The sequence below is a fragment of the Ochotona curzoniae genome, unplaced genomic scaffold, assembly GCF_017591425.1.
Source record: "Ochotona curzoniae isolate NIBS_2020 unplaced genomic scaffold, NIBS_Ocur_1.0 contig_3819, whole genome shotgun sequence".
NCBI lineage: Eukaryota > Metazoa > Chordata > Mammalia > Lagomorpha > Ochotonidae > Ochotona > Ochotona curzoniae.
The window spans coordinates 44092659-44117930 of record NW_024466004.1 but is presented as its reverse complement, the minus strand read 5'-3'; the positions used below and the strand labels follow the sequence as shown (position 1 = coordinate 44117930).

At 37.2% G+C, this 25272-nt stretch overlaps 1 protein-coding gene across 6 annotated transcripts in view; it reads left to right on the top strand.

Annotated features, from left to right (window-relative positions):
• The first annotated feature begins 3980 nt into the window (after positions 1 to 3980).
• EPHA7 (EPH receptor A7) overlaps positions 3981 to 25272 on the top strand; it is a 159464-nt gene continuing 138172 nt past the window's right edge. For 2 of the 6 annotated variants that reach the window (XM_040983088.1, XM_040983086.1), the window contains exons 1-3: positions 4002 to 4354; positions 8804 to 8868; positions 12256 to 12925. In XM_040983088.1, the coding sequence (XP_040839022.1) occupies positions 4258 to 4354; positions 8804 to 8868; positions 12256 to 12925 (832 nt within the window). In that variant the 5' untranslated portion in view covers positions 4002 to 4257. Of the gene's footprint in view, positions 4355 to 8803; positions 8869 to 12255; positions 12926 to 25272 lie in introns of all 6 variants that reach the window. The other 4 variants (XM_040983090.1, XM_040983091.1, XM_040983092.1 and 1 more) reach the window with 3 other exon arrangements.

Below are 25272 nucleotides of genomic sequence, written 5' to 3'. Positions count from 1 at the left end.
AAAATCTTTTTGAGAGTGTTACACATGTGAAATGATTTTCATGATCACATTCTGCCAGATATCTTTAGTTTTTAAACATTACTTCAATTAGGTAACATTCTTGAATATTTTAAGTGATTAGAAAACTCCAGTTTCAACTAAACAGTATTGACGTGGACTTCTAGAGTTGGTATAAATTATACTTCTATTTATTATGCAGTCTTAAACTAACTCAGTAATTGCACTTAAGAAAGTATAATGTTCTGAACATCAACCCGTTGTGTGACTTTATAATAGTGCTGATTGTTATGGAGGCACAAATGAAGCCTGCGCTTGGGAGATAATTATTAACCGCTGACTTTTGATACTGTCAGCTAAACCTGAAGATTAGGATAAGTGATATTTCACTATGTTTCCATGGGTTTAGCATGTCTATATTTTGTACATTAGATGGCACATATTTTGTATACATAAGTCATGCTAATGTAAATATGTAGATGTTTCACTGCACAGTGGAAGGGTTGTTTATATTTTGACTGACATCACAGATGGAGAACTCAATTCTCTGCACTGTCTATTAACTGAGACCTACTGCTTCTCTTCTGTTTGCAATCAGTTTCTTCTGCACAGTACCTTTTCTAATTCAGTTGAAATTACCACTTTTCTTTTCCTGTGATGAACTTGCATTTTCACATTTACCAGCTGCGAGTGCATTTAGACGGTAAGTACAAAAGTACTAGGTTCAGAACCCGCCCTTTGAGTTCATTGTAGTTTGACAGTCCAGGATTTGTAACTCACTGAAATCTCCATTGTTGTTTTATCCTCTAAAAGGCCTGAGCGCCATGAAGAGGGACACACATAGACACGCACAAACATTGAATATTTTACTATTATTAATATTAAGGTGAAATTGTATGGAACCTATTCTCTGAAGTCACTGTAGCTTATTCTGGAGTAACTATTTCTCTCTTAAATTCAGAGGATATGTCCCAAAGCTAACAATGAGGTTAGTATTAGAATCATATCAAGTTGCAAGAAAATTGTATTTTCCTTTGGGATTTATGTTTTGAATTTATCATTCAGTTATTGATAGGGCTACTTACGAGTTACAAGTGGTAATTATAAAAATAAAATAATCCAATGTGAAGAAAAGTGGATGTTTCTTCTTTTTCTCTGAAGACAGCATGTATTAGCCTTTTATTGGTTGTTTAAAACAGGTATTCTAAGAACAGAGATATAAGTGGGCATTTTAGGGTTTGAATCTCATTGTGTTTCATATTTATTTAAAACATTTAAAATATAATCAATCTGCTCCATTAGTTGCACTGCACTATAAACTTGAAAAGGCAGTTTTTGCAAATTATACTGGGGCTCAAGTGTTGAGTATCTATACCCTTTTATACCACTCAAGAACATGAGCCTTTTTCTAACATTTTATTAACAGTCACGATTTGTTTTCCTAAAAATTTGCCCTAAAAATAATACAAATCATAGATATGAAACTAAAATAATCTTAAGTGGTATGAGAAAATTGCCGTCATTTATTATCTTTGTATGTGTCAGTGTAGTGATTATTTCTAATTTCACTGCCTTTATTTGCAAATAGATTTACATGCTTTACAATTAGTCAAACGCAGCCTACTGAAAATTTTGTATTGGAACTATTGTAGAATGAACACTTGCTTCTTGATTGAGACATTTATCATGATTTAAATGCCTTGATTTCTTCATCAATATACCTAGTTACCCTTAAAGAAAGAAGTTTGGTAAACCTAAAAATGAATATCATTGTTCTGCTCTGCAGGGAGAACTGTCAGCAGCCTGGCATATGCGCATTTAATGTGAAGCTTCTTGTCTCTAAAAATAAGTGAGGCTGCACATGTTCCTGTGTCTGACAGAGAGCAGGGACACGATAACTGTACTCCCTGAGCCACCTCCGCTCATCTGAGGGAAGGACAGTGCTTGCCTGGCTTCCTACTTCTAACACAGAAGTATTTGTATTCACATCACTTACTATTAGTCATTCAACAGATGAAAGGAATATTTTAAACTTTAAAGGCTACCTTAGTGTCACTGTAGGACTGGAGATGGGACCTTAGGGAAAGTTGTAATCCCTGAGAATTTATTTTAACTATTAGAAGTGTTTAACATTTGCGAGTTCGTGGTTCAGTGAGTTTTACAGTCCGTGTGTAGAGAACTACATTTTTTTTTTTTAATTCTAATGTTTCAGCTTTCAGGTTTTATCCTTAAATCATCTATTTGTGTAACTAATGTTTCATCTTCTATGCATCAAGTGCGCTTTCTATTTACAGAAATGTGTGTATACTGTTTTTAAAGGTAATTTGTTAAGCATTTTACATTCTCTATGCCTCCTTTATTAAGCTATTTTAGATACAATTTCTAAAACATCCAATAGGCACAATGTAACATTCTAATAAAAAAAAAAGCTACAGAGTCAAAGTGGTTAAGAAGGAAATTCATTTCTCTCTTCCACATAATCTTATTAGACAAATAGGAACTACAGGAAACAATTTACAATAAAATAAAATGCAACTGTCTGAGGTCTGTCATCTCTGAGAGGTCTGTCCTATAAGCAGCAGAAACTAATCTACTTTGTTTCCCCACTACAATTGCTGGGAAAAGTTTGGAATCTGACAGGATCTAACTTAGTGCCCATCAGAAATAAAGGCAAATTTTGACTCATTGAAATTAGTTTTTAAAAGATGCAGAGGGCAAGGGCCACAAGAAGAGAGCACATATTAACCATGTCATCCAAAGTTATTCTTTGTGACCTTCGGAATTGATGATTTAGCAATTAAGATTTTAAGTTTCTTTCTCTTATTCAATTACCTACCTCTTGAATGTAAAGTATCCAAAACTGCTTAATGGAAAACAGATTTCTCTACGCAGTCATTCTTGCTGTACGGGTTAGATGAATTCAACTGGAGACTCTGTTGGCCACATTTTTTATTCTAAGTTTCCCTATCAACGATAATTATTGAATAAATACTGAGTGATCACTGAAGACAATTTGAGAAAGAGGAAAGCAATGTTTTATGGATTTAAAATGTTACAGCATTCTTAAGAAATTGAGTGCTATCTACGTAGCTAGATAGGAAACGACCAAATGGGGCAAGGAAAACCTCAGAAAATGTTGAACACGTAATAAAAACGGTAGGAAGTCTTTTAAAGCTTCACTTGTAACATCCCACTTCACTCAAAAAACTACTGTGAAAAGATAGGGCTGGAGTGAATCGGGTGCGGAAAACAAAAGGCTTCCTTTCTCCACTCCCTTCTCCTCTGTTTTCCAGGGTTGGTGGCAAAGTCCTGGAAACATTGTTTCAGCATAACGCATTTGGTTACTTTTTTTTTTCTTTCAAGGGACAGTGCTGGGTGGTGTCCCTTCCCTCCCCCACCCCCACACTTTAAGGAAAGGATAGAAAGTTTTCTTTTCGGCGGGGGAGGAGAAGGGAGAGCAAAAAGCAAAGTTACCCGATCCACGGAGGTTGTGAATAACAATAAAAAAAATTAAAAGACACTTTACTCAAAGACATAGCTTCTTGCACTGTCCAGGCTCCCTGTTTGGTAGCTCAGAGACGCTAGCTTCTCCTCTAGTTCCTAAAAACAGCGCTAGGAGAACCGTAAAAGAGAGGAGTGTGCACGTTGGGAGTATTATTCTCGGATTTATTCTGCTCCACGAAAGCTGCGGTTGCTAAAAGCAGGGCGCCCACAGCCACATGCCATCCTCGGCTTCCCTTGCAGAGCATCCAACGCTCCAGCCCCGAGCTCAGAACCTGGAGGGAATCCTGGACCCGCAACCTGACTCCGCTCGGCGCCGATTGGCGCGCGCCCTGGACGCCGCCCCCTCGGCTGGGGCGGCCGCTGCGCCGGAGCCCGCCCCCCAGCCCTGGGAATCGCCGCCTGGCAGGCCGGGCGCGCCTGCCACTCAGCCGGAGTGGCGGGGACTCTCGGCTTGCAGCTCCGCCCCCTCCCCCCTAATTGATATTATTGGAGTGTGGAGCAAGCGGCCGGTCTGCAGTCGGAGACTTGCAGGCAGCAAACACGGTGCGAACGAACAGGAGGGGGGGGCGGGGGAATAAAAAAAAAAAAAGCTAAGCGTGGAGCAGCCGGCCGGGGACCGAGAAGGATCGATGCAAGCAGCGCAAATAAAATAAAATAAAATCCAAAAATAATAATCAATACACTTCGGAACAAACAGCATTTCAAAAGCTACGACTCAAGATAATTGAGACCTAAAATAAAACCTGCTCATGCACCATGGTTTTTCAAACTCGGTACCCTTCATGGATTATTTTATGCTACATCTGGCTGCTCCGTTTTGCACACACGGGGGAGGCGCAGGCTGCGAAGGAAGGTAAGGCGATGGGGGAAAGCAAAGTTTGTTCTGACTTATTTATTTAGCTGTCTACCTGCACGAGCTGGTTAGTCCGCGGCTCTGCCGGCCGCGCCTCCGGCGCCGGGCGACCCTCCCCCGCCCGCTCCCCGCCCCCTCACCGCTCCGCCGGCTCCTGGCAGACCGGTAGGCGAGCAGCCGGGGCTGCACGGAGCCTCCTGCAGCCGAGCGTCCGGGGGGCCGGTCCGCCGGTGGGCAGCGGGCTGTCGGAGGGCGGCGGGGCGGGGTGGAGGCTGCGCCAGGCGAGCCCCTTCCCTGGCTCGCCGGGCGCGTCGCAGCTCTCGCTCTAGCCCTCTTCCCACTTCCTCCGCCGGGTTCTCGCCTCCGGTGGGAGAGCTCTGGCCGGAGTTGAGTGCGGGAGCCGAGCGAGCGCAGCCGCTAGCGTCCAGGCCGAGCCCGCGGGCTGGAAGCAGGAGCCCCGTAGCCTTCTCCGCCGGGCCAGAACTTGTAGGAGCTCGGAACGCTCGGGTCACTAAGGAAGTGCTCGCTGCGTCGGAGGCGGCATCGCGGGCCTGCGGTGGGCGCTCGGCCGCCGGCGCGGAACAATAACGCCGCCGAGTGCAGCCGGCCGAGGGCGCGCAGCCTGCGCCCGGCTCCGGCTCCGGGCGGGGGAGGGCTCCGATCGGAGCGCGCGGCGCACGGGGCCGCCGGCCGAGGGGGCAGTGACTGGAGGGGGCAGTGGCTGGAGGGGCAGTGCCTGGAGGGGGCAGTGGCTGGAGGGGGCAGTGGCTGGCGGCCCAGCGGGCTGCTTCGCGCCCAGGGGAGGCGTGGGGCGTGCTTGGGCTGAGCGCTTTGCCAGACGATGCCGCCTGGCCGATTACAAGTCTCTCCAGTTTTGGCCCGCAGTTCAGCAGTTGAGGAACGCGAGTGGCCAAACCGTGTGAGAGACTGAACCCCGAGGCTGAGTTCTTGCAGGAGGGAGCAGGTTGTATTTGGCCAGCTGGATGCGCCTCTATTTGCTTATTCCAACCCCCTCCCCTCCGCATCTCCTTTGAACCATTGACAGAAGGTAAAATACCTTCCAGTGCCTGTAGTTGGAGCTGGGGAAAAATAAATCCTGTCAGTGGAAGCGTCTTGCTTCTGAGCGGTGTCACAACCCCCTCCCCCCCAGCATACACGCACACACACACAAACACACACACACACGCACATACGACTTCCAGGTTGTCGAATGTTGTTTTCCGGGTGCTTTCAAAGCAGAATGTGAGGAATTGTTCTGAAGTGTATGGCGAAGAGGCTCCATGGTCAAATTTAGGTCACGGTGCTGAAGGGGCGCGCGAGGTGGTGGTGGTGGTGGTGGTGGTGTGTGCTGCTCATCAGTGTGGCTGCATCGACTCTGTTCCTGAAAACTTAGTGATTCGGTGCTGGGTTCTTCTATTTCTCTGGGTGCATCCCTCTTCGTTGTGTCCCTGCCCCGCCCCCTCCCAACTCAAGGCTGCATCCTAGTTTTTCATCAGGCCTGACCTTCTGACCCCGGTTTCCACACGTACACCTCGAGTGGATATTGACCCCATTCCGAGCAAACCGAGCCTCCGAGCTGACGGTCACGCGTTTGCGTTCGGGTGGTGGTCTGCTTTAAACGCACGCTCGCTCCCAATACCGGACCACGGGGGTGGACTCTGTGAGCGAGGAGACGCATTCAGTCCCGGGCCCTGGCTCTCCTCGGGCAGAGCGGGACCTGAGGAAAAGTTTGCACGGCGGCGGCGGCGGCAGCGAAGCCGGGAGCTCAAGCCTGCTCGGGCCGGAGTTGGAGCTATAAATAAGTGCAGCACTAGGGGGAGAGGTTCCGCAGCCAGGGTGGCTCTCTCGCTCGCTCGCTCGCTCACTCTGCTCTTCTGGGTGAGGGCTACGTGAGAGGATGCCGATGCTGGAAGCCTGAATTCTTTAAACGCAGAAGTGAGGTGTTAAAAGGCAGCGAGGGCGGGGGTCGTGTGTCCGGGGCAGGCGGGTGGCGAGCGCGCCCGACTTCTCCGTGGCGGTGCCCACCGTGCGCTGGGGCGCTCGGAGCGGGCGTTCCGGGAGCGACCAGGCGCTCAGGCGCTCCACCGTGTGCCAGGCGCCCTGGACAGGAAAGCGCCGGCAAGCGCCCCAGACAGGTGCTCGGTCTCCCCCTGCCCTTCCTGGGATGCCAAACTGTGGCTCTCTTAAAGACGAGGGGCCCGTTTCGTGCACTTTCCCCCATTCCCCTGTACGTCCTCTCTCACGGACGTCGGTTCTCGGCTGCTGGAAGGGAGCGCCTGTGTCTCTGAGAGGCTAACGCTGGCAGACCGAGCGCAGCCGCTCGCACGCAGCCGCCTCCCCCCGCCGCAGTTCTCTCAGAGGAGACGCTTCCCGGAAAGCTTTGCCTCAGCTCCCGGAGGCTCCTCGTGAGCCAGGGCGCCGCCGCTTCCCCGGAGTGCCCAGGTCTGGCGGTGGCGTCACGGCTGCTCGGCGCGCCCCGCAGGCGACCCCGCCCCGCCCCGCCGGCGTCCCCGCCCTGGCCCCCGGCCGCCCGCCGCGACCCCGCCGCCTCAGCCCGGCGCGCCCGGGGCGTGGGAGCCCGCCAGCCCCCCGACTCGGTCCTCTCCCCTCCCCGGGTGGGCTGCGTGGCCGCTGGCAGGCGCTCGGTGCTGGGCGCGGGAAGGCCAAGCGCGCCCGCCCGGGAGGGCTGAGCCAGCAAGCGCATGGCGGGGAGAGAAGCGCTGCTCAGCCGAGACAGAGCTGCTTCCTCGTCAACGCCGTCCGCCCCCCACCCCCGCCACTTTCGGTTGTGTTTTACTTTTGTTAGTTTCTCTAACTTGCTTGCTGTCGACGTCCTGCCTCGATCCCTGACCTCCAACCCCCGACCCCAGCTAAGGGAACTAACTACCACAAAGAATCCCAAGGAACTAAGAAGGTCACTTGCCTTTAAAATCTGGTCATCTCCTTGTCAGCTCCAAAGACCAAATAACAAAGCATGTGGAAGGGAAGAGTACGGAGAGCCCACGATATTTCCTTGTGCTTCGTTTCCAAGGTTGAGGGTGAAACAGCACGTTAACAATTACTTTTTACATCAATTCGCTAGTCCAGAGATTCACTAACTTGGCCCGTTTAAATTTTAAAAGTGATGTACCTGTATGTGCTTCTTAATTGAAACGGAGACGTCTGTTTTGTGGTCTGTCATGGTCACCTTGAGGGTCTTGAGTGGAAAAAAAAAAAAAACAACGCTAGAACAAACCCTGCCGGTGTCTGTCTGCAGCTACGAAGGATAACCTTGACTTAGTGTGAAGGAGTTGAACATATCCCCATATTTTCCTTTATTTTCTTGGCATAGTCAACATTTATTACCTTTCCGACAGTACACATATTTTCCAGGTGTGACTGAGAGTTATTCAATATTTAAAAGCCCCTCTAAAATACCCGTACTGATTTTTAACATTTTGCTGAATTTGACCTTATCCATGTTTACACACTTAGAGAATATACATGCTCTCTGCACAGAGAGAAGCCTTTGTTAGGATGCTAGAGAGTCAGATAGATATTTCTAAAGTGTCAAACTCCTGTGAAACCAGTTTAACCAGAGAGTGAGTGAGTTGAAAGGATAATTTTCTTGAGAAGTATGTGTATTAATTTTGTGTAGCGTCCTAATGCTTTTACATATGGATACTCTAAAGAGAATTTGTTACATGAAATGTAAATAATGATGTAATGGAATGTTTTGATAGTAAAATGTGGAGTACAACTGTTAAGGAGGTCAAATCTTATTTGAAATGAGGGCTCAGATATACCATTTTGAGAATTAGAGGTCGAATTATTTAGATCTTGCAAAAAAAATACTGAAAACTTTTTACACATGTATATTTTCCCCCTGAAAATATCCTAGTTATCCTAGACTTAGCCTAGTTGTTTTAATATTTCTATGCTTATTTCAGCTGAAGAACATTGTGTGTGGGGATTTGAAAAAATAAAGACTGACAAAGAAATGCTTGAGTTCACACAAAGCAATGGGGGATGTTGTTAGCAGAATGTTCAAAGTTAATGACTGAGTGACAAGTAATGCAGGAATTATGCCTCATTGTGTTCATGTTATTATATCTGAGAACAAATTATAGGGTTCAGTGATTGATAAACCTACTACACAGAGTTACTGTAGAACCAGCATACCATATAGCAGTTTTACCCAAAATAATTATATTGCATTTCAAGATTCATTTTGAGATTTAATCAAAGATCATCCAACAGAATATTGGCATCTCAACTTTATTTCTCCTTCAGAAAATGAATATACTTGTGTCAGGTGGCTATTCATTTCATCATTCTATTAAGGACATATCCATACATCTTAATTCCTTAGGAGATCAATTTAATTCGAAGTTAGGTTTAACCTAAAATATTTGCGTATTTACTCACATTTTTGTGTGTAACCTCTGGAAATGAATGTCTGTTTTTCAGTGCTGCTACTGGATTCTAAGGCGCAGCAAACAGAGTTAGAATGGATTTCTTCTCCACCCAGTGGGGTAAGTGCTTGCACTGAGTTTTAAAATCAACAGTGCCTTGTCTTTTAAATTAGAAACAAACCTTTCCCCTGCCACTCCACGGGAGATTTTCACATTCATGCTTAAACTGCTTAGTGCTATATATGTTTTCATCATTTCTTTTTGCTTGTAATGACCCACTGAGTTCTCTGAGTAGAAAACTTGGGCTAAAATTAAAAAAAAAAAAAATCCTAACCTAACCATACACTTCAGAGTTCTCAGTGTGAGTGGAACCAGAGCTCAGGGTCCATGCTATAAATGCTCACTAATTATAGGGGACATGCTTTCCACAAACTCACTTAAACCTCTTTAGTTGCTTTATACATTTGTGGTATAATCATCAGGTAGGTTGTATGTAGTTCTTAAAAACAGTATGGAATCTATTTTCCTCTTTTAAAATCTTTTAGCATCATTTGATATAACACTTGAAAAGGTAGCTAAAAATGTAATATGCTCAAGATGTGTTGAAAATCAGTTATAAAATATTATTTGGATTCTTTAAATGTATATCATGTGCTGTCTGCTGGTATTAATTGGAAGTGATGACTGGTATGTACATGTTACAGTAAAAATATATTACTTATATGAGAGATGGCACATTCCTCATCTCTTATTGAAAAGGAAGATTTTTAAAAAGGAGAATATATCTCTTTGTTACTTAAGTTTATCTTTCCAACAGTAAGAAATTTGGACTCAAAAGAGCATGAAATTTAAGTGAGATATAAAAACTGAAAAAGGTTTTGCAAAGAATCTAAGTCTGAAATGATTTTGAGAACAAGAGCATCATAAATTTGATATAAATCGCGAACCAAAGATCAGTTCAAAAATGTAAAGTGTGAACAATGCAAATCTTAATTTGTGACAGATTACTAAATACATTCTACAGTATTTGCACTCTTCCCAATAGATTAGGAAAAAAGATAAATATTTGCTGATTAAACCCCAAAAGTGCTCTGAATTGTGATATGTATGCATTGCTTTTCTTGAAAGTAAAATGGTTTTCATGACTAAAATAATATACGTCATGGAAAGACATTCACAATAAAAAATGAAACACCTCCATTGCCATTGACAGATGTAGCCCATTTTCTGCCATCCATCAATTAAAGCAAGTAGAGATAAAGGATGATTTTATCTCTGAGGAGAAGTAAACTGATACATTATTTTAGTATTTCATCCATGTAACCTATAAAATGATAAATTATGATTGTCAATGTCATCTTGGACTCAAATGGGCATTTTATCACTCCAAAGCGTCTTGAGCTAACAATTAACCTGACATTTTTTCCTGAATCTATGGGTGATATTAGAAAATGGTGACCGACATCATTTGCTGTGTTAGACGGATTAGTATATATATATGATTAATTATCTACGTGTTACTTAAACATGTTTCCAAAAATTATTTTTATTAGCATACATTAATGATATAGTGTCTGAATTCAGATATTTTCCCTAATGGTTGTTAATTTTGGAAATGATTGCAGTCTTTTTTTTTTTTTTTGCACTCTTTTAAAAAGTTAGATAAGATAAGAATTGTGTTGTATGCATCTTATAGCCTTGCCCTTTATTATACTGCAGTTTTCTAGGACAGGTTTCCTCATAAATGTTTTTTTTTTTTTTTTAAATAGTTGCTCATTTAACTGAGTTTAAAACTAGCAAAACCGACAATATTGTATGTTGAACAAAACTGTTCCTGAAATTAGGTAAAAGAAATCTTGAGATAGATTCCTTTATATATTATATTAGAATCAGTTTCATTAAACTGGTTGATTGTTAAGAAGTGCAAATTTATATTTGGAACTTCTCAAGAGTTTGGTGGGTAACGTTACTAGCTTTACTTCTGCCCGCAGTTTCAATCTAATTAGGAGCCTAAAATCTACCCATCCAAATGGATGCTTTTGCGTGCACTTGGTTGACTGCCATTCAAATAGATTTTAAGCAGCTAACTGAAACACAGGAAAACTACACATGCTGTTAATTTGTCACAAAAAATGTCGCTGAGCATGAAAATGTGTTCTTTAGTGCATTGATGGGCTTTTAATGATATTGTGCTGTAACAGAACAATAAGAAATTCCATGTGAATAATATGAGGGATATTTCAATTGTAATGTGTTACTGGTTTGTCAGTGTTGTTAAAATTAGATATTAACATTATACAGAACACTTAAATACATCTATACTGTGATGAAGGGTTACAAATAAGTCCTTTACGCAGGCTTATATTTTTCTATTACATTTCATTAAACTGTAGTTAAATTCTTGCATGTAACTATGAGCTAAATATTGATATGTTCTCATATTTATTGCAGTTTAAGAAATCAGTACAAGTTTATGACAGTTTTGTTATTAAATCATCATAAATGTAAGCAAGAAATTTTGTATTAATCCTGAGAAAGAATATAAAATGCTATTATTTGAGATTTTAAGACCACTAAGTAAAATAAATTGATTTTTCAATTGGAGAAAGATAATTTTATAAATTACTCCATAATATCAGAAATATCACATATGTTATAAAGCCTTATATTTTCTTTTTTGACAAAAACATGCCACATGAATTTGTTATGAATTTGTTAGTACTTTGCATTGCATCAGGGTGTAAATCGATATATATATATATCTATCTAATAATTTACCTGTTGTAAAAGTATTTCTAAACATCATAAATACTGATTTTTCATGTACATTAATTGTTGATTGAAAGCTATTTATTTGTTGATATGTATCATACATTTAAAGCTACTTATAATTATGTGGCCTTACTTAGAGTATAAAATATATTACTGGAATAAGGGAACTGTTCTATAACATGTTATTCCATCAAATTTCATTTTGAAATGACTGTAAAATATTCCACATTCTAAAAATCCAGTCATTGTTAAATGCTTTTATATTTCAGTGTTCTTGACATGTTTTTCCTTATGTTTGTAGGTACTTTCTAATATTAAGCACAAAAGGGACACTTAGATTATCTGCTGGTTGTCAGAAATTCTGTGCATCCATTGTAAATGCCTTAAATTATAATTTGGATATTTTTTATTCTATGAAATTGTAACCTTGACAGGGGATAGATATGAGCAAATGTGTGAAAAGATACATTAATACGCTAGTTAATACACTAGTTAACAAATATCAAACAAGGCCAAATATTTATCGCGGGTATAAGCAGCACAGGAAGATGAAGTGATTTTTCTCACCAACAAGTCCAAGCAGAACTGGGAATCTCCTACATTCGTTGGTGTACACGGTTTACTGTACAACCTCACTCTTTTGTGTTTGTCATAAACCAAAGATTCCTCATGCATTCAAAAGGCAAAAGGTCATTATTATTTGCTGATGACTGATGACCTGTTTTAATTTTACAGTGGGAAGAAATCAGTGGTTTGGATGAGAACTATACCCCAATCCGAACATACCAGGTGTGCCAAGTCATGGAGCCTAACCAGAACAACTGGCTGCGGACTAACTGGATTTCAAAAGGCAATGCACAAAGGATTTTTGTAGAATTGAAATTCACCCTGAGGGATTGTAACAGTCTTCCTGGAGTATTGGGAACTTGCAAAGAAACCTTTAATTTGTACTATTATGAAACAGACTACGATACTGGCAGGAATATAAGAGAAAATCTTTATGTAAAAATAGACACCATTGCTGCAGATGAAAGTTTTACCCAAGGTGACCTTGGTGAAAGAAAGATGAAGCTTAACACTGAGGTGAGAGAGATTGGACCTTTGTCCAAAAAGGGATTCTATCTTGCCTTTCAGGACGTAGGGGCTTGCATAGCTTTGGTTTCTGTCAAAGTATACTACAAGAAGTGCTGGTCCATTATTGAGAACTTAGCTATCTTTCCAGATACCGTGACTGGTTCAGAATTTTCCTCCCTAGTCGAGGTTCGAGGGACATGCGTCAGCAGTGCAGAGGAAGAAGCGGAGAATTCCCCCAGGATGCACTGTAGTGCCGAAGGAGAGTGGTTAGTGCCCATTGGAAAGTGTATCTGCAAAGCAGGCTACCAGCAAAAAGGGGACACTTGTGAACGTAAGTAATACATGCTATTCAAATTCTACTTTGTCTTTTTTCCCTGTTTTAATGCCAATGTTATAAGAATAAGTATTTATGTATCTCTTTTTGTGACAGTAGCCCAATGCAATAGATCTTAAGTGAATATTGAACTTGATGATCTATAAGGATATCTGCTGTAAAGGTATACAGGGAATATTGATATCAGTGATAATTGTTACTAAAATTAAAGTTGTCCTAGGCTTCCTATGGAAGTCACGGATGCACACTGTGCTCTGGGCTTTCAGAGAGGAGACTGGTAGGTGGACTTTGCGCTAGGAAGACTGAAATGACATTGATCACAAGTGATGACACATGATTTCTCTTATTTTTGAACTGGGATGATCCGGACTGTAATTTGCAGAATAGAGGATGTTATTGGGCTATTAAAATGAGATTTACTGAGATGCAGTGAGTGAATAAATATGTTACAAAATTATAATTAATTTATTAATACTGAGACCATGATACAAAATCATTAAATTTTACTAAATGGATTTCAACAATTTGGTCAAAGCTCTAAGTTTTAAATTGTGGGCTACTTTTCTTTGTGGAAATGGACCAAAATAAAGTTTTACTTGTCTCTGGATGGATGCTTCTGTTCAGAGACATTACTTTCAAATGTTTTTGAAACTACATTCTTTTACACACTCGCACAGCAATATGTGGTTAAACAATTGCTTCCACCCCCTGTTTTTTTTGTTTGTTTGTTTTATTTTGATGTTACATAAACGTCCAGGATTTAGGGATTTTTTTTCCCCTAAAAAATATAGTAAAATTATACTATTTGCGTTTCTAATAACAAGTTAAATTTACAAACCAAAAACCTCATTTGTTCAGCTAACTTATGAAACAGAATATCTTTCAAAAATATCTTTCCTGTATTCTTTTGCACTCCTAAGCCAGGACTGTAATTTTAATATTTTGAATCAATTGTTGTCATGAACTGTAGATAAGGAAAAGTATTATAAATAAATTTGATTGAAAACTTACATGCAGACTCCTTTCCATATACCAGCTTAATTGATGAGACAGAACTCACTATTACTTGGCTATCAAAGGTAAATAACTTGATTGCTGTCAGTTGAGTAGCATATATGTTAGCTTACATTCAGATGTATGGCATTTAGACTCCAGCACCTGAGCGTTGAGCAACAATGTTGCCCTAGTTTCCATCGCAAAGCAAAAAGAATTTCAAAAATTATTTTATTCCATTGCTAAACTGCTGTCTTCAATCATAACGGTCTGATACACTCTTATATAAACTTCATGAAATTATTTCTAGTAGAGTATTTAATAACTAATAAAAATATTTAGATCTCTTTTGTCTATACTGTGGTACCCACAGACACATGTGGCTCTTTAGGTTTTGAAATGTGGCTATTCAAAGTTGAAAGATGCTAAAATTATTAACTACATACCAGATTTTAAAGCCATCTAACAAATAAAAGAAACCATGTGTCACTAGCAATTTTAAATGTTGATTATACAATTGAACTAATCATATTTTAGATATATTAGGTTAAATAGAATATAGTATTCATTTTCCTTTTAAACTATGTGTCCTTGCTATTATAGAGTGGCTATAAGAAATTTCAAAATTAAGCTTGTGGCTCATATTATATTGCATACAATTTTAGATGGAACAATTAAAACAATATGCTTTCCCATCTTCTATATAGAATTAGAAACTTTTAGTGGATGTTCTCTAAGATTATAAGGTATCCAAAGCTCAACAAATAATTATCATCTGCACCATAGATGACCTTGTGTCTTCTGAGGAAAAATTATACACATACTTCAGGATCAGGTCATGTAAACCAGTCTAGGGAAATCCTGTTGTGTCCCCCGATGATGTCATATCTGTCTCCCAGTATCTGCCGTCCCTTAGGCGGTATTTCTAATTTGGTAGAGAATCCTACAGGTTTCTATACATGTGCTAAATAAACTCTAAGATTTATTACTACTGGTAGGGAAAATTCTGTCCCACTTGGTTTATTGAAATATTCTTAGTGAACCAATCAATCCAATTACAAACTGTTTTCTTATAAGTGAGAAGTTGCCAACAGCTACTTGAAAGTGACAGTGCAGTCACCAGTAATTCTTATAAAACTATTTAAAGAACAGTAGGACAGTTTGCTTGGAGTAGCAGCTGGATTTAAAATTATAATGGTCCTGATAGATGTGAAAGTAATGTTTAAAAGTTTTAGGAACAAAAGAAATAAAGCAGAAATACTTAGGAAAATGCAACAATTAAAATTAACCAAGAGGGTACCAGATCATGTTAAAGGCACCTTTAGAGATTTTAAGTAGAGATACATGTTTTTTATTTTGTGTTGTGTAATTTACCTCAGGTGGTTTTATTACTCTCCCTCTATATCCATGTGTATTTATGGCATATATAGTTTTTGTTTAAAAATGAAATAGGTTCTGTTTGAACTAGAGAAACCAACTCATTCATTGTGATCATATTAAGATTATTCTTATTAACTTGATTTCAAGAGTTGAAATTACATTTGAGTGCTAAAATGATTGACATTTGTAAACTATTTCAAGACCCCCCAAAATAAAGTAGATTACCTTCACTGTCATCAACATTAATTCTGCCTTGAAATATGTGAAATGTGTACTAATAGTGAGGGTTGATGTGACTAAAAACATGAATGAAGGAGGCAGGATACATCTGCATCCTTGTGGTTCGGCTACAGGAGTAAGTGCACATACCTGTAAGTCAAGAAAATGGTCTATGACATAACTTTCTTAAATTTTAGCCTTGAAGATGTTGACAAGGGAAATAAAAAGGACATATTTTACTGGAGCTAGGTTCATTTGCAAAAACGCTTCCCTGCTTGGCAGGATTCCAGTACATTGCTGCAAAGTACTTGCCTTTGGAATCAGTCCAGGCCTGCCTTTATAATATTCCTCTGGTTTCCTGTTAAGAGTTTGACAACAAAACCAGTCACATATTGAGGAAAACTGATGTTTTTGAAAGAGGATGCTAGCAATTGCCAAACCAAGTGAGGGTAGTCAGCCACTTCAGGACACATTTATTTGAGAACTTCTGGATGTGGCTGTCAATTGTGATGCTTCTTAAAGAGGAATATAAAATACAAGTAACAATGAAAACTATAATGATTGCTTTAAGCATGAGTTTCTTTTTAGTGACCAAAAATGAAACACTCAAGTTTGGATCAAATCTATCTTGTATACTCATTGGAAAAACCCAAATCTTAAATGCAGTATTTTTATTAAACAGTGATTTTATGAAACAGTACTTTAATCGTTTATAATATTAAAGCTAGATTGGTATAATTTTATTATCACAAATCTTTCTCTAAAATTTACCTTATAATTTTTGTCACAACTTTTATGTAAGCTAACTCACATATTTTCTTTGATGAATGGTGTAATCATTTTAACCTGAGATTCGATTATAATAAATTCCATACATAAATTTTGGGGAAGCTAATAAAACTGTATATTAAAATATGTTTTTCATTTTTGTAATGTTTGTACAGTTTTATTCAAAATCTGAAGTTGGATAGTGTTTCTCAAAGTGTACAGTTAGCAGTATTATAATTTAACTTTGTCATTAGGGAATTTGTTGTTTATATTGTACAGTCACATTCTTCTGACCATTTACTTTTTAAGCATATCATTAAGTGGTAGAAAGTATTATCTTTTTCCTCCTTTTCTAAAAACATATGAGAAAACCAAAGTTCAACAGTATTTAATAAGTAACTAAATTTTTTAAGCATTCAGAATCCTGATTGTCAGTTTTTTTCACTAACCCACACTGCTTCTCTGAATTATTTTTGGAGTTCAACCGCGAGATTTTTAGTTATTGAAGAACTAATGAAACTTGGTTGTAAGAGACACAAAAATAAACATAATTTTTCCAGGATAATTGTTTCAGTTATTAACACTTTGTTCTTTTTGCTTTGTGAGTGTTCTTTCTGGTTTGAATGAAAAAATATATGGTCATCACAGTTGTGAAAACTGAGGGATGTCAGTACACTTTAGGCATATACAAATGTTGTTGGCTTGCCTAATTTATGTTGCTTAATGTAAACTTTGTACAAAGATTTAAAATTTTATTTTATTTCACATAAAGGAGAATTGAAATAATCAAAGAAAAATAAAAAATAAAAATAATCAAAGGAAAATTTTCACAGAAAATTATGTTAAAATTTCTTATATTTTTCTACCAGTACATTAACTGGTTTATCATTAATTTAAAATATGTAATTTATGTATATATATATATGTACATATATATAATGTATGGCATTCAGTGAATTAAAATATACATTTCATTGTATAGCATTAAGAATATTTAAAATGTTCCTGATTATATTTTTTTAAAACCATGCTTTATTGTTACTGACCAGCAATGTGAAATTTTGTCTCATAAAATTAAATGGCAGCATTTGGGCCTTAAGACGTGTATTATTTATACTTATCTATATGTGCTGAAATGTAAGAGACATCACAGGGTTAATAACGCAGATATTAAAGTCAGTGAGTTTTTAAATGCTGACTGTACAACTCACCATGTTCATGAAGTAGGGCAATCTCTATAAACCTCAATTTCCTTAAGTATGAAATGGGGCTAATAAAAATAGTTCTTCCCTCATAGGGTTCTTGTCAAAACTGAATGAAACAGCACATATAAAAATCCTGAAAACTGTATCTAGGACATAGCAAATAATCAATGCATAGTTGTTAGTTTCTTCTTCTTAATAATACAGCCAGGAATTTGCTATGTAAAGCAATTGCATAGTAATGAATGAATAAGCATTTATTTTGTAGGTCACAAATAGTTGAATTTTCTTTCCATAATCTCACCCCTGATAATTTACCTACAAGGGTATTATAATGAAAGAGATTCAATTTTTATGTAACCATTTTCTTGCTAGGAATGCCTGTGAATTGGAACTTCAGGAATAATCAAATGTCTAAAGTCAAGGCACATTATTCTGGCTGAACTTAGCCTTTTAAAATATCACTGAAGCTATGTAGGTGTTATTACCTGTATTACTAAACATTTGTATTAAAGAACATTAAATTTTGCCTCTTTAATGTTTATAATTACACAAAATATTCACGGACAAAGAATAGATGGGAGCTTAAATATCATGGATTTATCATAGTGGTGGGGTTGTGAATCATGCTTTCTCTAGGTTTTCAATGTAACCTAAACACTGATTTATATTTTTTACCATATGATTGTAAGCTATAAATATACTGATAATTCATGCAAAGACATTCTGCATTGCCTCTTCAACATATGGATTTTAAATTTAAATTATTTTAACGTCTTTGCAAAATATAGGGCTCAGCCAATGCAGGATTAGTAAGTGGCAAAGAGGAAAAATTCTAGGCATTCAATTAAATAGCCTTCATTTTATTATTTAGTTACTATTAGGTATCAAGTGCTGGGTACTTTATATGTATTTAGTCTTATGATGATGTGTGAATGGCACCTTTAGTCTAACACGCACAGATATTACCTAGGTTAAAAGAGAAAACTTAATAATTCTGTTGATATTTTAATATGGTGCTTCAATAGCATGTAGCAAGTGATATATGCATCTATGATATGTATTGCATTTTTCATATATTGAAGCCAAAACACAGTGAGAGTGGGTTAAGTACTCACAATCACAAGAATGGTAGATTGCTGTTCAAACAAGTACCGACTTCAGAATCCTTGTCTCTGATGAATACTTTGGACTTTGTCTTTGTAATGGAGTGTTTTTTTTTTTTCTATACAAAGTTGTTTTTAAAAATAAACTTTCTTTTAGAGTATCTTGAAAGAGGATACAATTCTGAATATTTTCTTTCATTTATAATAAATTCATAATTCTTCTCTTTGTCTTTCCTGACATTTGCTACTTTCCTGCTTTGCTACTCTTGTCTGTACATTCTGTACATGGGCAGTCAAAATGCAGTTTGTAAAATTTGGCATAAACAGTATCACTTTATTACTCAGAAAGATTCAGGCACATAGTTACTGAAATTCCCCATTTTTTTTTTAATGCTGGCTTTTAAATCCTTTCCACTGGACCCAAAGCTTGTCTAGGTTTTAACTATTTACTTAACATAGCTTGAAGCACTTGCTACACCTGTTTGGCACAGGTCACTAGTCTTGTGTATACAAACAAGTACATCTGTGGTGCCCATTCGGTCTCACACAGAAAAGATAATTAAGCATCATTGCCTTCCGCAGTTACTTTCTCTAAGTTCCTCTGTTAAACACTCATTTCCAAAATCTGTGGGAGTTGCTGGCAATACCGTGCTGCAGGTTCTTACAGTGACCAGATCTTCTCACCAACCAACCTATCTTGAAATTCTACTTTTCCTTAAAATTTCTAATTAAATGTCATTTGTATTCTGCCAAATAATTCCTCATTTTGAAAAATTATACTTTACCTTTCCCCACTGGGCACTCTCAGATATCAGTAGAATTTATGCACATTTAAAAAAAATTTGCTTCAGAGATTTTGGTTTCTTAGACATTAAGAACTCAGATTTCTACCTACGTACAACTATTGTGTACAATTCCTTGCACCACCTTAGTCTTCCAATAAATGTTTAGCAAACTTCCTAACGGTTTACTCATAAACACATACTGCCAAGGGAAATATGCGCTTATTTCCAATTCATATCACTATTTAATATCTTGATTTAGATGACTAATTGCTATGAGTAGTCTTAAACTTTCAGTGAGAATTTTTACTGCATTTCATTTTTCTCCTAGCATATGGCAAAATGATAAGCTAATAATTAGCAGATAAGGACAGAATCCTGTTGAAGATTTGGAGTTTATTTCCATGGAAATAATACAGTGGTTTTTATTCACCACTTTATCACTGCCATCCTCTGGTATTGTCTTCCTATGTCTTTCTTACTTCTTATTCTTCTTCCTCTACTGAAATGGAAGGTGTTTCATTTTCTTTACTAAGTTCTGTGTCTTAAGAAACAAATCCAAGTGACTGGAAACATTTTCTAAATCATGGTGATTTTGGAACATGTTTATGTTCACCTTTTAATGGATAATGCAGAAACTATTATTTTGTTTCCAAATTATATTCAGTCTTGTAAATATTCGTTTGAACTACAAAAGCAAAAACAGCGAGAATCTAAATATCAATCACTGCAAAGTAGAAAATTTCTGTATTTTGCATCGTCAAAATATACTTTTCTGATTTGAATTCTACCTGTTTTGTCTTTACGATCTTTGTACCACTCTTCTTTAAATTATTCCATTCAGAAATATGACAATTATTTTAAGACTTTTTTTGGCTAGTACTGTACATAGATCTGGAATAAATGTTATCTCTGTCACACGGTTCCTTGCCCCACTAGCAAATCAGTGCTGTCAGTTTCTTGTCTATTTTTTGGAGATATTTGCTTAAAACCTCTTAAAAACTTAAAGAAATTCCATTGTGATTTTAAAAATTCGAATCATTTCACATGTCTTATTAGAGCTTTGTAGACATCATTTAAAAATAAGTACTTTTGAACCATCTTCATCTTTCTGGGTATCCAGAGTGCTTTGAATATCACTATTACTTGATAAATTAAAAAAAAAAAAAAACATGAAGGAGAGTCTGATGAAAAGCACATGGAAGTGAGTAGCCAAAGAAGGAAATATTAAATTTGTGTGTCTGAGTTAGTTTTTTATGGTTTATAAGCTTAATAGATGACTTTACAACACTCTAATTAACCTAGTGTTGGCAAATACATGGTCACTGTTTTATATTTCTAGTGGAAGTTTAAATTGGCATCAGTTCCTGGCAGGCTGTGACAAGAAACCAGTGATGCCTTAAAAATTTTGCATTTGATTTTTCTTTTTCTGCACAGCTCCCAGCCATTCCTCCTATGACAGTTATCACTATGTGTTAGACGTTTTATTCATTATACTGTTGGGTATAATGTGATCATTTTTGAAAATACCATTAGAAAAACTTGCACACAATTACATATTTGCTATTTTAAAAGATTTATTTCATTTTTATTTGAAAGGCAGAGTTACAGAGAGAAGAAGAGATACAGAAAACACTTTCATGCCTTGTTCACCCCTCACAAGACCACAGTGGACAGTCCTGGGCTGATCTGAAGCCAAGTGTTAGGAGCTTTCTGCAGGTTTCCCACTAGCTTTAGGGGCCCGAGACTTGTGCTGTCCTTTGCTGCTTCCCCCGGCCATAAGCAGGGAGCTGAACCAGAAGAGGAGTGCCCAGGACCTGATCCAACATCAGTATGGGATGCCGGCAGCACAGGCGGATCCAAAGCCTAATATTCCATGGCAGCAGCCCTTATATTTTATATATATATAATTTAAATTTATGAACATAAACTATGATACACAGTAGACAATAATTTAGAGAGACATTTTGTTTAAGTTTTTCTCAGGTTTAAATAACTTTATGCCATCCTTTTCCATGTATAATATTAAATATTTAACTTTACAGCCTTGAGGCATGTATTTATTAAGATACCCATATTAATTTAATATATGAAAAGTAGGTCATGACATACACATATAATTCAGTGTTTTTACGTTTTATTGTGATAGCAGAATAGTTCAATTTTAGGTGAAGGCCATAGTAATGATTTACAGATGTCGTTTGTCTCCTACCTATGATGCTAACTTTCTAAAAATTGTCACGTCTTTATGTATATTTTCCAGCAGCATTCCCAAACCACTGAGGTCATTCAGCTATCAATTGTAGGCAATTATAGAATCTGTCTTCTTTGCTGTGTTGGATCAAGTAGCTTTTAAAAGACACATGCTGTATGTAATATTTTGTTTTACTTCTTTCAAATAATGAACACCTGGTTTACCTCCTCATTTGTTGTGGGGATAGCCTTGGATGTTCACTAAAACTATTAGCTTTAAGTTTCATGTAACTTTAACTATTTTATGAAGAACATAAATCTGGAGAATAAAACATGATGATGATTGTTTAATAGTAAATGATAATACCAATTTTATATAGATATTACATAATTGTGCATATTATCTTTCATTGATCATCGTTTAAGTTGAATGTTTAGAAATTATTGTAATCTATTGTACCTTTAGATATCACAATTAAAGATGAACTAGGATGAGAGTCGGTAGGTGTGTTGAGTCAGAAAGCATATAAGAATAGGCTTATATCATTAAATGTAATAAAAACATGTTCTGAGAAAAACAAGTGGAAACGTATTAAAAATCAAAAGACTGCTCTATTGCTCCTCTATTTCCCCAGTGATTTATAATGTTTATGTATCATAGTATTTTAGTGCTTTTCTGTAAGTTACTTTCCAAAAAGACAACGATAGCAAGTGCCATTAATTTTCCAGGTGGCATTAATTAATGATATAATTACACTGAGTTGGGCTAAGTAAATAAACTTAATGGATTTTAACTTTCTTTATATCTCTTCCTATTAACAAATTAAGATCACTTATATTTCATGGTGTTCCTAGTCTACTTTTTCTACAAAGTGATTTTGCCCTTGAAAGAGAATGTACTCCTTACCTGATCCAATATTATGTTTTTATAACTCAAACTACTTCAGAGACATTTTTGTACTCCTTAAGGGTATAATCTCTTGTAAAATAAATAGAATCATAAATTCTTATAGTTAGAGTATACTTAAATAATCATCAAATGTTTTAGTTTTAGTTTTGGTTTTAGTTTTTGCTGCAACAACTAAAAACTTCATTAAGAGTGCATCGATGGCAAGTTAAATGATAAATTTGTAACTTAAGTCTCCTGGGTTCAAGATTACAAACACAGATACATATTAACTAATGAGCATACTCATATAGGCAAAACATATATCATACAGGAATATAGTTATACACAGAGCACACTTCTCACAGCAAGAGGAAAATAATTAAGTCAATAAAAGTGAAAAATAAAATAGATCTAATTTTTCTCCTTGACCCACTTTTAGATTGCCAAACTGTTGCATAGAAATGTCATAACTTAAAATGACTAAGATTTTTCTACATGTAGAAATCACAACAGAAAGAGACTAAAAAACTACCATGGACTATTCTTTCATACTTATAAAAAGAAAACTGCAAAAGAAAACTGCAATGAATCTTGCATTCTGCATGGTATTGAAAAATCTAGAAGCATACTTTCATTTTCAAGTAGGTGTTAGGATTTCCTCTAGCTTCAGAAGTCTGTGGGTACTATTATGTCTAGGAAGAAAAGAAATAAAAAGATTACATTTTTTTGATGTACAGTAAAGTTTCTGTAGGATTTTAGATATAAAGTGAATGAATTGTGGCAACTATCACATGTTCCGGTTATTAGGACTAATATGTAAATGTGCTTTAAAATGAGAATAGTGAGTACCACTTCCTTGATCAGAAATCCGGAAACTTAGTCGGAAACCTAAGCTCTGCCATTGAACTCTCATGGTTTTTGACTCTGTCTCCTCTGGGAAACTTCAGGAGTTGAACCCCTTCCCCCCATCTAATGCAGACAGATTTCTACAAGAATGCACTTCTCAAAAAAATAAAATGACTTTTGAAATGAATACATGTTAAGCTTTAAAAATTCAGCTTGTAAGCTGAGATTGAGAGACCATGCAGCTTTGGGGTTCTCTTGAGGCAGTATTGTATCTTGCAAAGGAAATAACAGGATATTTTTAAGTTTGTTATTTTTGCCATCATTCTTACTGCATTTAGGCCTATATTGCATTAAAAGTTAACCCTATGATTTTTAGGGATGGATATAATAGTTTGATCATTTCCCCACTTTGTCAATCTTTCCAGTAAGACAGCATTGCCACTCCAAACTGAAAAAGCTCTCATTGATTTCAAGATTACCAGGCCACAACTGCAAATGAGCGTACTTCAGAAAGTTCTACGGAAATGGCATTAAAAGATAAGTTTAATTTGTTGCAAACCATTTTTAAATTCATGCTTACCTTTTTCATGATGCGTAGGTTTTCATTGATTCTTTTGCAGAATCTCATACAAGGGATTTTTATTTTTTTGGACATAAAAATAAACTTATCTTTAGACACCATCTTCCATGAGCTTTTTGAATGTATTCATGCTTCTAATATATCTCATCCTTCACCAGGAAAAAGCAGGTGTTCATTCTTACTCTTTATGATTTCTTATCATTTTTTGTTCTACATTTATTACATTGTTTATATTTTGCCAATACTTTTTAGCTCATGCTTTAGAAAATTCATTGATTAAAATAAATTTAGAGCATACTTTTTCATCAGTGAATTAAAACAGTGGAAATATATCTTCCTCATTCATTCATGCTGTATTAGAATACAAATACTGACTGGCAACATTACACCTTTTGCCTGCCTTGCACAGTGATGTTGCATTTCGTATTCAAAAGTATGCATAGTCTTATGATGATTACATAGTAATGATATAATGATGGCATATCTCTCCATTTTGAATGGGAATCCATTTTTTTTGTAGTAAAAGTATTCATTAATTATGCAAAGAAATTGACTTTTTATCTTTTTAGCTCATTAATAAGATTATTTATAATGTTGTATTAAATCTAACTGGAAGAGTAAAACTTCAGTAATTTGAATTCTGACCTGTTTTGATACCACTAGGAAACTGAATCACACTCTGATAAATACTTAAGATTTAAGGTTGGATTATGACGACTGTTGCGATATTTGGATTATGACTTTATAGTCCTGAAATTATAGCTTTTAGTCAATACTATAAAGAAGTTCAGTAAAGAGTTGTATGTGAATAATCAGTTAAATTTCTTCCTTTTTTTTTTTTTTTAGTTTAAAACAGTTCTGTTACGGTATGCTTAACTTCAGGAGGAGCAATGAAAACTAGTCAAGAATAAAAGTGTAGAAATGGTTTAGATTTTACTTCTAGAAAAGTGGAATAAGTGTGAATACAAAAGAAAGTACAAGGCTAGAATACTGATACAACTTCTGATCTTTAGATGTTAAGGATTTTCTACCACAGGCTCTGTTGCGGGGATAGCAGACACCATATTAGGTTTGTAAATAACATAAAAACAGAACAGTCTGTTGATACAACTCACTTAAGCTTATATAATACGAGCTGAGACAATGTTTATTGAAAAATGAATCACTGATCTATACTAGAGTTCACATTAAATACAAATTTTTGCTGCAGCCAATTTCTTTTTCCTCTTTGTTTTTCTTTCTTTCTTTCTCTCTCTCTTTTTTTTTTACAGCTTTCTAGTGTGCTAGCTAAACTATCAAATGAATAAAAAACATACACAAAGCCCTCCTCTACAGATGGGTAATCTGCACTAAAATAATGTACATTTTCAGTATGGTATGCTAAGG